Below are 13,585 nucleotides of genomic sequence, written 5' to 3'. Positions count from 1 at the left end.
ATACCCAATTATCCAATACCCAATAACAAAAAAAATATTGATTCTGTTCAATTTGGTAATTAGTTTTCGATATTTCACCTTTACGGGATAACTTTTTTTTGAGTTCCACTATATATCTTTTCTTGAAATTCCAATATAATATGCTAAAATTCAAAATTAAAATTTAATTTAAGCTTGCATTCGGACATGCGAAAAGACTATGATTTCAAATCAATATTTGGACATGTATTTGAAATTTCAAATTCTCCCAAAAAAAAACATGAAGTAATTTCAAATCATGATTTTTAATTATTTTTAAAAATATAAAATTTTGAAGTATAATATTAAAAATAAGAATAAAAAAAAGACACCTCAAATTAAATTTTGCAAGAAAAAATGCATGCTCAACTTAAAAGAAATTATGTTTATCATATAAAAGGATTACATCAAAGAATAATTAGGTATGGCCACCGTTGAATTTGATTCATTTGTTGTTGATTTTCTGAGTGATTTCTTGCATCTATGCTTGCGTTTGTTGTTACTCTCGCATTTTTTCCTTTTAACATATTTTATGTCTTTTTAGCTTCAATTGTTTTGAAGAAACATATTTTCGATGCGTTAAACACAATTATGATCAAGTAGGTAGAAAAAAAAATATTCAAGTCATTTTGAATATGTTACCGACCATTTTTCATTTTTAAAATAGTTAATTACACTAAATACTCAGCGTTAAATCGTGTATCTAAAAGTATAATTTATCTTATATGTGTAGGAGTTGCAAAACAAAAGAAAAAGGCTCAAGTATTTGAATGAATAATGAATGATTGAAGGAATACCACCAAAACTAAACACATTGTTTGGTTAAAAGAAAAAAATTGTGAAGTATTACTCAAAACAAACATCATAACAAGATTTTTATGGATTTACCACTTCAAAATAAATAAACATCCCATGAGTTGTAACAAGAATTCTTTTGTTTGGGAAAACTATCTTTGTTCATTTTTTTAAGGCTGTATTCTTACAAATAGGACACACATTCTTCAGCATTAGCCACTGCTTGATGCAACTACTATGGAATTCATGTCCACAATCCAATATGCCCATGTAATCTCCACTTGTGTATTCCTCCTGATAAACGTAAAAGAAACACGACGAGATTTATTCAACAATCCTTCTCATGCTCACATATATCAACAAACTATAGTGCAAAAACATTAGAAAGAGTCTCACCCGACAGATACAGCAAGGCTCCATATTTGACGATGACCCTCCAGATATTGAATCATGCTTTCGCCGTCTCATACGTTTCAAAATGGTTCCTTCACTCAATCCGGTGTTCACATTTCCTATACGTTCTTCCAATGCCAATAATTCCTAAGGAGAGCAAGAAGAAGAGATAATAGGTGAACGGAACCCTTCACAATTTGAACAGGAAAAAAAAAAACCTCTCTGGTGCGTAATTTCCAGATCTCTTATTTATAAGAATGAAAATCTCTTCAAATCAAGATATAAAACTAAAAAATGAATTTGTAAAGGGGTTACAATATGAGAAATCTATTACGAAACTTAGTGATATCAAAGCACAACCGTAATTACCTCATATGACATGTTATCAACATCGAGCCTCATGCCTCTATGTGTATCATGAATTTCTGCAGCGCCGTTGAGAAATGAATCAAGCATCATATAATCCTGCCAATAAAATATAATAAAATGAACCGCTGGTGTCTACTAAGGACCCAAAATTCCATTAGCTTTAACAACCATATAATGAGATAAGTCTAGATTAAGTGAGCTTCCTTCCTGCTAACAAGGGATCAAGATGTGAAGGCTTTAGAATCCAGTCAGATGCAATTAGCTTTCATCATCTAAAAAACAATAACAGGCCACTAAGAACTAAAAAAATCTGGATAGGATGGAAAATAAAAATAAAATACATCTTAGTAAGGATAATATTGAGCAAAAACTAAGAGGAAGGCTAAAAATAAGGGTATTGCACCATTGAAAAACTGCTGAGAAATATTTTTCATTGAAACCACCTATGCAAGTTAAACGAACGAATACAGGTGTGGGAGCAATCCTATTCAGGGACACTAGGTGCTCACCTTTTTAGATGAGCCGTATCATATCTTGCTGCTAGTGGATTGATTCTGGAATCTTTGCATGGTTTAGGCACGCAAGTGTTAATAGGCTTCTTAACGCTTACTTCACCTTATATTTCACCTCATTGAAAAGAAGAAAAGAGAAGAAAGATAGGTAACAAGCCTCATCAACCAAATTCTGGACAAACATCTCTCTTACTCAAGCTTGTGGAGCACGGTTTACAAGCATCATCAACCAATTTCTGACAAATATTTTTCACCCAAACAACTTAATTGGCATTCTAGTAAAAATATCACTCGTCGTCGAAAATAACAGAACTTAGGTAATTTGTTTTCCATACAGATTTCTATGGCTGGACATGTTACACTTCTGGCCATATGTCTACCCCTTCAGCTTATGGAGCAAAGATAACAAGTAAAAGTAATTATGTTTATAACATTTCACAGCTCAGCAAATTGATAGAAACTTCATCCATCATGGTGTTCAGATAACGAACTACACATTATTCATACAAAGTACATGCATAAACAAGCTGAACATTCATTAGGGTATCATAAGGATGAGAATGAAACCTCAGATTGCCTGTTCTCGCCTCTCCGCATGGAATGTAGGACATGACGAATCTGTTGAATGCAAGCAGCAACATTTCGTAAGCAATGAGAAAATTAACCGTAGATCAAATGTATCTCAAAAGAACGGCATGAAGCAACATAAAACCAGCTGCATTTATTCAAAAAGTGAACTTGACACAACCAAAATCCAGGACAACTGAAGATCATGCTACACCCAATTACTAGAAAGAGTGAAACCATAAAGTACCAGCTCCTGAAAATATTAAGGTAAAAAGTATAGGTGCTTCGGTTCATATTCATTGAGACTTAACATTCATTCTAAGTTCCAAGTTGTGGGCAACACAGCTCTAGAAATAATCCCAACAAAATTATTCTCAGCATTAGAAATACACCATATTCACCACGATCATAAAAAAAAAAAAAAAAGCATATTCAGTACTATTCTTGAACATCTTAACAAACGACCCCTTAAGCAAATTATAGTTTTAAACTCATCCAGAAGGTATACTCCATGCTACTTGTCAAAACAACTATAAGGAGGCATGTGCTGCTGTTCATGTATGATACTTATACTTGCACTTAAATGCTGGGCAAGTACATGATCCACTAATCCTGAAGTAAATAGCAATCAAATGAACAACTAATGTAACCATCTACATAGCATCACAAGATGAGCAACTATGAAAAAAGGGCAACACGAATAGGTAGATGAAAGGAAGAAATCTTCAGGAAGACAAAATAATAATACAAGAAGAAATACTTATACTTTCCTCAGGCCATATACAAGATGAGGACAGTTGAAAACATTTATGGAAAAAATCAAAGTACAACAGTTTTGATATTATTATAAAACACAAACCTCCCGTACCAGTCTGTGGCGACCCTCGATATCAGAAGCTAAACCACGCGATCCACCCACTTCATTACTTGGAAAATTGGTCATTAAAGATGATATTAGGTGGTTTCGATGATTACGTCGGCTACTAGATCCCTGGCTACTAGATCGCAATGATATCTCTGCCTCCTCCACGGGAGAAGCAGCTGATGATAGCAGGGAAAAATTACCTCTCTGACTTCCAAAGTCGGACTCAACAGGAGGTAGGAGAGTCCTAGGAGAAATTTCTGAAGAACTACGAGTACTTCTGGTTGCTAAGTTCTGATAAGGTGTCCTTGCAGTAGTAGAAGTTTGCATACTTGGCCCACGGCTGAGTGCAGAACTAGAAGGCATGTTTCTGGGATAACTTGCATTTGAAGTAGCTAAACTCCAATTAGTTGAATCCTGTACCATATTTCCAGTCTCAGGAGCTGGAACAACTGGAAGAGGTACCCTATTATTTCTTATTGAGCTCCAGAAGTTAGCTTCATCCTCACTATCAGGGGAAACCACATTTAGACTTGATGAACTACCACCTCGTGAATTAGGAGATACATTCCGGGGAACTGAATGCAAACCACCTGGAACACCAGAAACGTACATTAGGTCAGAATGGCTTCTTGAGTTACCTGCATTCATTGACTGTGAAATTGGTTGTCTGGATCCCAAATAATTAGATACTGAAATAGGTTGAGGAGTCACAAGAGTAGAACCAACACTAGAATGCCCTAAATTGGTCCTAGTTGACAGTAAACCAAATGTAACTGTATCATGAATCTCAAGATTTTGTCCACTCCCAGAATTTCTGGCAGAGGTTTCCGCAACTCCACTAGCACTAAGAGGAGGAATTATGTCAGAGGCAGCCACTCTTGTACCAATCCTATTTCTTGAATAAAGATTTTCCAAGTGATAAATATTCTGCACGCTTGCAGAGGCTGGTGATATGTTTAAGCTGCTGGAAGCACCATGTTGACTTGGAAAATTGTGCGGTCTAATGTTCTCAGGTTGTGCATTGGAGCTTGAACATCTACCACAAGACTGCCCAGAACTGCTTTCAAGGACCTTGCGCTTGCCGGATAAACCCCAACCTGTGGGAGAACCTGCTATATCAGTAAACCCAGACCAATATCTAGAACTACCTGAAGAAGTACCAGCATTGTAAGAGACACCAGAAGCAGGACGCTCCGCTTCCCGTCTGCTGCTTGAAGTGTAGACAGTTGAAGATACACTTGGTCTCATAACCAGCCGAGTGTCACCATTGTTGTATATGCCACTTAAGTTAGCATTTGCAGGACTGTGAGCCGAGGCCAGATTTGGTAAGATAGTAGGGCTGCCAATCAAATGATTTCCACCATAAATACTTGTTGAACTGTCAGGATGGAGGGCATTGGATGGTCCAAATCGCCTCTCTTCTGAATTTGAATTAGTCAGCACATGATCACTTGATGAAGACGGCCAAGCATGTCCAATGCCATGCAAATTGGCACTGGAGCTCGACTCGCCTTGATCCCGTGCACTGCAGTTCTGTGTGTTATAACTAATACCATCAGCACGTCTAAGACTTCCTCTAGCAGAAGAAAGCATGGAATCGGATAATCGACCCTCCATTGAATTTCGCAAGCTATCCCAAGAGGATGTCGGATCTCCAGAAGCATTACTTGAAGTAGATCCCTGATTAAGATTGACAGTTTCTGGATAGGAATCTAGTATGCTTCTGTTCCTTTGCATCTTGGCCAATTATGACAAACCAAGGCCTTTAATGCACTAGTAAGGAAATTCTGTCAAAGAATTAAATTTTAAATAGTTGATATCTTGAAAAGGTTAAAGCATAATATCACTGGAGAGAAGTGAAAATATAAGATAACTAAATTGGTTATATAACTTCTGATGCTCTAAGATAGTAATTTCAGTGGCGTATAGAAACAGTTCACAGCAATCACAAGTCGAGCAGAAGCTAAAAGACTCAATTGGTAAAGCATCTGCTATATCGAGCTGCAGGCTTTCACAGTAACAAAAATTACGCTAAAACGATGCAAGAACAAGCTTGTTCTATTAGTAGGTAAGAACTAGATTTTCAGTCTACAAACTACTCTTCTACTGTTCTTATTAAGTAGAAACTTATCTACAAGAATTGATTTTTAGTTTCAAAGCAAGCTTTATTGCTTCTTTGGTGCTTCTACAGCCTTACCTATGAAGGTTCAGTTTTAGTTCTAATGCTGTCATCCTTACGCAGGATTACTTTATCATGCTTTTGGATAGTATATGAGTATAATCTAGTCACAGGATAATTTATCTCACCACTTGTATCACAACAATGGGAACAAGTTATCTCATATAATCCCATCCCCCATACCAAACAACCCCCTTAAGGTCTTAATTACACAAACAACAATTCAGGTTCAACATTCTTCATTCTGTAACAACTGAAAACTGGATTACTCACACCTTATATAGCAAAAACATTATTATGCTGATAAAACATTAATTTCAACAAGTACCGAATTGTAATCAACACATAAAATTTCCACAATTTAGTAGAGATATCAAAATAGTCAGTAATACAAGAACATATACGCCTAGTATCTCAACTCCATTGAATTGCAGATCCCAAATACCCAAACAGAAAACTACCCAAATCCCCAAAAAAAATCAAGAAAATTAATGGGTCGATCAAAGATACCTGAGAATCAGATGATCGGTAAAGTGACGGAACTTTCTGCACTAAAAAAAACCACAAGAATCAAAAAAACACTACATCAACTATTGAAGAATAGAGAAGGAATGAAAAATTGGCAGAGAGAAAAAATGGAGTTTCTTTCTATGTGTAAGAACTGAAAGAACAATTAAGTTGCGATAAATGCATTATTTGTTTTTTTATAAAAAAAAAATCGTCAAAAATAATCCTATGCGTATTAGTTTGGTCAAAAAGAAATAATTAATTGTTATTTCAATGAGTCAAAGTGCTTTTTTTCCTAATATATATTATACTATTTCTTTTCTTGAACACATTTTATTTCTACCAACAATATTACTTTTAAGGAATTTTATTCTTGTTTTTTTTTAAGTTTAAATAATAAATAAATATCAAATAATATATTTTTTTCTTCATAATTTTAATTTATTAATTAAAATATAATAATAATAATATACAATTTTTAGACGTATATTATTTTTATTATCACTTTTAATATTTTATATCATATATTATTGAAGATACAATTAATATCAAAACTAGGATTGATTAATTATCTTTACATTTAAATTTCAAAATTAGTGTTTTATTTAAAATAAATATCTCCCTCAAGTCAAACTCAAACTCGAACTTTTCCTCAACCTCTCGAAAGATTGAAACTTTACTGAAGGGACTCTCCATTAAAATGGATGATCTATAATTTTTCCGCACACACATCAAGTTTTTAGCCTCGATTTTCTCAATCTCAAATCAATTTCCAACAAATCCATCATTAAAAAGATTGACGGAAATGGTCTGGGTACGAGGTGGTGGTAGGATAGGAATAACATAAAAAATGAATTTTTTAAAAATTTGATATATTTTTTGTAATTAGAGGTACATGTGTCATACCGTGTTGATCGATTTGAGTTTTAAAATATCAAATCAAGCTAGTTGTATGAGTATTTTTAATTCTATAAATCAAATCAACCTAAATCAACAATAGTCAATTTTTTAACCTCAATTTTTCTTATTTTTTAAATAAAATCTTCGTACAAACATTTTTTGAGTGTGCTTTAAATATTTCTGTAGTCTTAATAAGACATAATTATTTAAAGTGTTTCTCAAAAAATAACATAAAATATGAATAAGTAATAACTCTGAAATATTCAATAAAAACAATAATGAAATCACATTAAGAAAAATTATAAACTAATAAATCATAATTATAATGATCATCATATAAACGTACTGAGTCATGTTATTATAAGAATGACTAGTAATAATTATATACATAATTATCAACAATCTTATATTTGTCATTATCAATTGCCTTTACTTGTCCCATTGATAACTTACTATCGGTGCTTTAACTCTTAGTTTTTCCATAATCAATTTCACGTGTTCACAATTTAATCGATTATTTGTAATTTGTAGCTCAATCTATTTAATTAATTTTATTGAATAATGTAAAGCTAATAATTACTTAAATACTGTTAGCATTATTTCATGTGGAGACGCTAATTTTTTACATTATTTCTAATATGATACATATATTTTGAAATGTATTTTGTATCCGTCATGTCTCAAAAAAAAAAGAAAATTGCTTAAATTATAAACACCTTTTATTTTCAAATATATAAGATTGTGGATTCAAATAATCAAGAAAGAAAAAATATGAGCTCTTAATGAAAGGAAAAAAAAATATTAATGAAAAATTAATATTAATTGAGGTACCATAAAATTGACATGAATAATAGCTACCTTTAACTGTGTTTTTTGGAAATTAAAAGTGGATATTGACTAGAGCACCCAAAATTAAAATATTGAACTAAAATATGATACGAAGAAGAGGGAGATGCATTTCTATGTTAAAAGGCTCAATTTAGACAAACTTTTTTGGTCTTTGACCTCTTTCACATATTTTTTAAAGAAATATTTTTTTCTATTTTTATATGATTTTATTAAAATTGGGGTTGGAAAAAGAAAAATAAAATATTACAAGGTCGAAATTTAACGTTCATCATTAAATAAAAATTTAAATAAACTGATCTTTTAAATCCCTTCTTTTGTAATTCTATAACACAAACTTAAAACTTTTTATTTTTGCATCTACTTTTTGTGTCTTTTCTCTTTAGTGCTAATTGAATTTCGGATAAGTTTGATTATATTTAACATCCGAATCAAGTGGAACATTATGTTGTATTTTATATTCTCAATCGATGTCTCACCTTTATATTTTTTTAGTCTAAATAAAGAATGACATTTTGTTTTGTATTAATATTCAAATATTATCATATAAATTATTAAATCAATACAATTTGGCTTGATGGCTTCCATGGGTGCCAATGGATTATACTTCTTGTAGCAGGAATTAAAATGCACAAATAGAGGGCCAACATTAAAAACTAAAAATAGTTGCAAAAATGGTCCAAACAAAAAGTTGCTTCACAAGTGGAGATTTGATTTTAGTTAAATGCTTTCGTAAAGTCATTTTTATTAAAAATAAGTTATTATTAATAAATTTATTTACTAAAATAGATGATCTTTATATATTTATTTAAACAATATAATAATAGACAGAGCAAAATAAAATATAATGAATTGTTTGAGGATAAATTTGATTTTTTTCCTCGTGGAAAATGGAATGTAAATCTTGGGGTATCCTCCCTTTGTGGGAAATATTCAGGAGTCGCAAAAATCTTCTTAAAAAATGAAATTTAAAAGGCGTTTAAAATTGATTATGCTAAAATCTTTAGAAACAAAAGTGGAATTATATTTGATTATACAAAAAATGATTAAATATACTCTTATAGTATACCAAATAGTTTAAACATATTCTTTTCTATATTTTTAATTCAAATATATTTCCTCAATTATAATTTTTGTTCGAATATACATTTTTTATTATAAGTTGACATAAACTTACCCCTAGTTTTGACAAATTTTTAAGAAAAACACATCTGACAAGCTCATAAACAAATGAGTCAATCTCAAATAAAAAAAAAATTGACACGGTGAGTTTATCATTTTATTTTTGTTAATTAATTTAATTCCAAAACCGACATATTCATTAAAAAGGTTTTATCTTTTTGCAAAAAATATTAACTATTTAAATTAATTAAGGGTGTGTTTGGTATGAAGGAAATATTTTCCATGGAAAATGTTTCCCTGGAAAACGTAGATTTTGGATTTATTTTCTCATGTTTTGTTGGTGAGTAGCAAAATTTTTTGTGTGTTTAATTTATAAATGAAATTAATTTTTTTGGGGGTTGGGGTGGGTGGAGAGCTGGTAGGGGGTGGGTAGGGGGCTGGCCGGGTGGGGGGAGGGGGTAGGAGTTTAAAAATAAAAAATTAAAGTTGAAAATATTTTTAAAAAGTAAAATTAATTTTTGGGGGAGGGGGTGGGGTTTGGGGGGCTGGTCGGTGGTGGGTGGATGGAGATCCGGGATCAGGTGAAAAAATAAAATTTTAAAATTAAAAACATTTTTTTTAAATTGATGTTTTTTGAAAAAAAATGTAATTTGAAATTGGAGGAGAGTTTTGAAAAATGTTTTCCTTAATTTTTGAAGGGAAGTCATTTTCCTTAATTTTGAGGAAAATGAGTTGATTTGGAAAATATTTTCTAAAACTTTTGTCTCAACCAAACATGAGAAAATCGAAAAACATTTTCTAGAAAATATTTTCCTTCGTACCAAACACACTCTAAGAGTATAAGTAGTAAATAATATTGTTTTTCTTGATTAAAAAAATAAGAAGCAAAAAGTTAAAATTAGACTAGTAAAAAGATATAGAGGGAGTATATATTACTTAGAAAATAAGTAATTAATTAATGCTAAAGATAAAACATGAATTTATCTTTTCTAAATAAGTAAAAAATGGAAAGAAAAAAAATCTATTTTTAAAGTAATAAATAAGTAAAAAAATATTCTTTTATTATTTTCAATCGGACTAAATAGGTATATTTGCTCGAATGAATAAACTTTACGAATTTGGAATATTTGTTGAATAAAAAATAAAAATCACGTGTATATTTGTAATAGGTTGAAAACCCAATTTATTTGGTACTTTTGTCAACGAATTGAGATATAATAGATTCATCAGCTTGTCAGAAGCAAAGAAAAAGCCATTTTTGATTTGCTCTGAAATCAAGAAAAAAGCAAAAATAAAAATAAAAATTACAAATATGAATCCTCGAAATTTAGCTGCGTTGCTTTCTTCGCTAATTGCTCAATTACTCCTTTTAATTACAGTCGTTTTTCCTTCATCGAATCCTCTTTGTATAACAAATTCGTCTTTATCTCATTTTCTTACACCTCTTCTTCTCCATTTTCTCTCTGTTTCTGAAACTGCCGCTACTCTCTCGCGAAAGAGAAAGCGTATCCATTTTTCAGAATTCGATGCACCGGAAGGCGAGGGTTTGACCCGGTTTAAACTCGGCAGACCCGACTCGTTCATCCGACGTAACCCGGATTGTTTCAAGAAATTCTTCAATATCAATTCTTCTACTTTTGATTGGCTTTGCGGGTTGTTAGAGCCTCTGTTAGAGTGTCGTGACCCCGTTGATTCGCCACTCAATCTAGCTGCGGAAACTAGGCTTGGAATTGGGCTTTTCCGATTGGCTACCGGAGCTAATTTCTCAGATGTTTCTCGGAGATTTACTGTATCGGAATCTGTTGCTAAGTTTTGTTTCAAACAATTGTGTAGGGTGCTCTGTACTAATTTCCGGTTCTGGGTTGGGTTTTTGAATTCGGGTGAGCTTGAATCTGTTTCGAATCGATTCGAGTCGATTTCGGGTATTCCTAATTGCTGTGGAGTACTCTGTTGTGTAAGATTTAAGGTTAACGAAGAGAGTATAGCAGCTCAATTAGTGGTTGATTCATCCTCCAGGATTATTAGTATTATAGCCGGTTTTCGCGGCGATAAGACTGATTTCCAGGTGTTGAATTCATCAACTCTGTTCGAAGATATTGAAAAAGGAACCATTTTTACGAATTCACAAGGTTTGGAGATAAATGGAGTGAGTGTGCCACAGTTTTTAGTAGGTAATGGAGATTACCCTTTGTTAAATTGGTTAATGTTACCATTTGATGATCCTATTTCGCAATCAAATGAAGAGAAGTTCAACAATGCAATCAACGTAATGCGTTTGCCATCAGTTATAGCTGTTCAGAGCTTGAGAAATTGGGGTGTTTTGCGCGAACCTATTGAAGGAGAAATCAAGACTGTTGTGGCTTCTATTGGTGCTTGTTCGATACTTCATAATATGTCGTTATCAAGAGATGATTATTCAGCATTTTGTGATGATTTGAATGAGTATTCACCTGACAAACGCAAGAGTTGTTCGAATCCTGGCGAAACTAAAACCGTAGCATGTTCTATTAGAAGTGCATTAGTCACAAAAGTCACAAAAGCAACAGAGTTTCAGTAACATTTTTCTAGTACTTATTTTTAAAGCCAAACAACATTATATTGTTAATCAAAGTTTAAACCTTTTTGGGCTGTTTAGCATAATAGCAACAAGATGTCACCCTCTTCTGTTCTTTAACATACACAGCTCTTTCTGGTTGATTGTCAATGAACTCGAAAGAAAATCATTACACGACTTGCTTCAAGTAGAAGCGATTGTATAAATTGTCAACTTGCATTTGTGTTGTTGGGTATGTGAACAAAGTCCCATATATATAAGCTATAGACAATATCATGACTACGTCATGATAATACAAACAACTAGTATCAGAGCTATTAAGATGGCGTGATGGGCAGCCCATCTAAAGGTCGGTTTACTAGTTTTACCCGTAGCTTTGGAGACGAATACACACAAAGAAAAAGGCAATGGCTTTTGTGGCCACAACACTCAGTGGATGTGAGTGGCACACTGGTTCAATTCTTAATATATTACTCACAAATATCATTGACATCTGAAGTAAATATTTGTATGTCTGGTGTGCCTTAGAAATGTTTTCTGTTAAAAAACTGAAATACTTTTGCTATTAGACCTGCACTATGTCAGAGTAAATTCCAGTATGAATCTAGTTTGAGCAATAAGTAATAGATTATTTGAAACAACTTTCCTATTGCTCCAAGTCTCCCTTTGTTGCGGAGAAATTGTCTTAATGGTCTGGGAAGTATTCTTTACTTACATTGCAAATCTTATCTTGAAATAACAGAATTTGAAAAAAGCCGGATCTAGATTCTAACTCTTGGATCCACCTGAATTCAGTATCTTTTGTTTAGACTTTATATTTATAAATATTTGATGATGATCAAGTATTATTGTCCTAAATCCGCATTTATTCTTTTATGTTCTTGTCTAGGCAACTCTTTACTTGTACTGTGTAACATGGCTGGTAAGGCTAGAATTGTTATAATGTTTCTCAGGATTTTGATCGAAATTGATCTATAAGCAGCAAGAAAACTGAACAAAAAATAATCATGAACTTTTATCCTATACGATTCTAGCGAATATATTTACTGTACATTCTATGTATAAACAACATGTATATGATATACACCAATTATATACTAATTAAACACTTGTTATACATAGAATATACACTATAACAATTACAAACAATTATCATTCTTTTTAGAGTAAATTTTAGGTTTAGCAAACATAAACGTCATATTTGCATGTTATATACCGCTTGGCTAAAAATATTAAGATTTGCTTGGTAAAAAACCTGTTACTCTGATCTTATGGACATCAAAAAATATTTTGGATTCAACCCAAACCATTTGTCATATTGCATTCTTATCAACTCTCATAGTACTGTTGGAGTGTAACAAATTTGATTTTTTTTAATTTTTTTTAATATGGAAGTATGAATTGAACTATGAAATTGGGAAATGAGATTTAATTGTGCTTACATGTAATGTAAAAGCATATCTTCTAGCTCATAAAGAGTTTATGAACACGCACGTATGCGCCTATTGAGAAATCATTGGCTATAAACTCCGAGGGTATTTTTGAAAACTCTCCCCTCTTTTAATAACATTTTTCATCAATTAATTTCGTTTAGGTTTTATAAGTTGAACTACCACTTTTACAGAATAGATTTTCGTTCTACCATGAGAGAAACTAATTCATAAACCTTGAATGATAGTAGAATGATTAAAATTTTTAAAGAAAACTTTCACATATAGTCAATTAAAAATAATTAATTACTCTCCAATAGCTATAGTTTGATAATTACAATTTGTAGCTACAATTATATGGAGGAGAGAGGCGAGTGATTGGGAGAGAGAGGGGAAAAAGAGTGGGAGAAAGGTGAATTGTATATGTATATTGGTCAGATAATTGTATATTATACATATGTATTTGTATATTTGACAACAGAGATTGGAGAGGGAGAAGAGAGGCGAGTGAGACTGAGAGAGGGAGGA

General features: G+C 32.2%; 2 protein-coding genes across 8 annotated transcripts; one reads left to right on the top strand and one right to left on the bottom strand.

Annotated features, from left to right (window-relative positions):
- Positions 1–783: 783 nt before the first annotated feature.
- Positions 784–6,426, bottom strand: LOC101261170 (E3 ubiquitin-protein ligase MBR2-like). Of its 7 annotated transcripts, none has more exons than XM_069290126.1 (7): positions 6,209–6,398; positions 4,668–5,306; positions 3,523–4,109; positions 2,655–2,705; positions 1,576–1,671; positions 1,210–1,353; positions 784–1,107 (listed from the first exon to the last, which is right to left on the bottom strand). In XM_069290126.1, the coding sequence occupies exons 2-7, from the start codon at positions 5,254–5,256 to the stop codon at positions 976–978; spliced, it is 1,599 nt and encodes a 532-aa protein (XP_069146227.1). In that variant the 5' UTR covers positions 5,257–5,306; positions 6,209–6,398; the 3' UTR covers positions 784–975. The 7 variants fall into 7 exon arrangements, 5 of the variants coding, with proteins under 5 accessions (XP_069146227.1, XP_069146223.1, XP_069146218.1 ...); XM_069290122.1 differs by having other exon boundaries at positions 3,514–4,109; positions 6,209–6,378; XR_011211910.1 differs by having other exon boundaries at positions 2,085–2,705; positions 3,523–5,306; positions 6,209–6,396.
- A 3,959-nt stretch (positions 6,427–10,385) lies between these two features.
- LOC101260581 (protein ALP1-like) lies at positions 10,386–11,630 on the top strand. Its single transcript, XM_004230719.5, has one exon. The coding sequence runs from the start codon at positions 10,386–10,388 to the stop codon at positions 11,628–11,630; it is 1,245 nt and encodes a 414-aa protein (XP_004230767.1).
- The last annotated feature ends 1,955 nt before the right edge of the window (positions 11,631–13,585 follow it).

The sequence above is a fragment of the Solanum lycopersicum genome, chromosome 1 (genome assembly GCF_036512215.1).
Source record: "Solanum lycopersicum chromosome 1, SLM_r2.1".
Classification (NCBI taxonomy): domain Eukaryota; kingdom Viridiplantae; phylum Streptophyta; class Magnoliopsida; order Solanales; family Solanaceae; genus Solanum; species Solanum lycopersicum.
The sequence above is the reverse complement of the archived record's forward strand: the minus strand, read 5'-3'. Positions and strand labels throughout refer to the sequence as shown.

Excerpts from the sequence above, each read along its gene's own strand:
- LOC101260581 (XM_004230719.5), top strand. The coding sequence starts at position 10,386 with ATGAATCCTCGAAATTTAGCTGCGTTGCTTTCTTCGCTAATTGCTCAA.
- LOC101261170 (XM_010316922.4), bottom strand. The coding sequence starts at position 5,256 with ATGCAAAGGAACAGAAGCATACTAGATTCCTATCCAGAAACTGTCAAT. Across the intron at positions 2,706-3,513 it reads GCCACAGACTGGTACGGGAG|ATTCGTCATGTCCTACATTC; the intron begins GTTTGTGTTTTA and ends TGCATTCAACAG. Across the intron at positions 1,672-2,654 it reads GCGAGAACAGGCAATCTGAG|GATTATATGATGCTTGATTC; the intron begins GTTTCATTCTCA and ends TTTTATTGGCAG.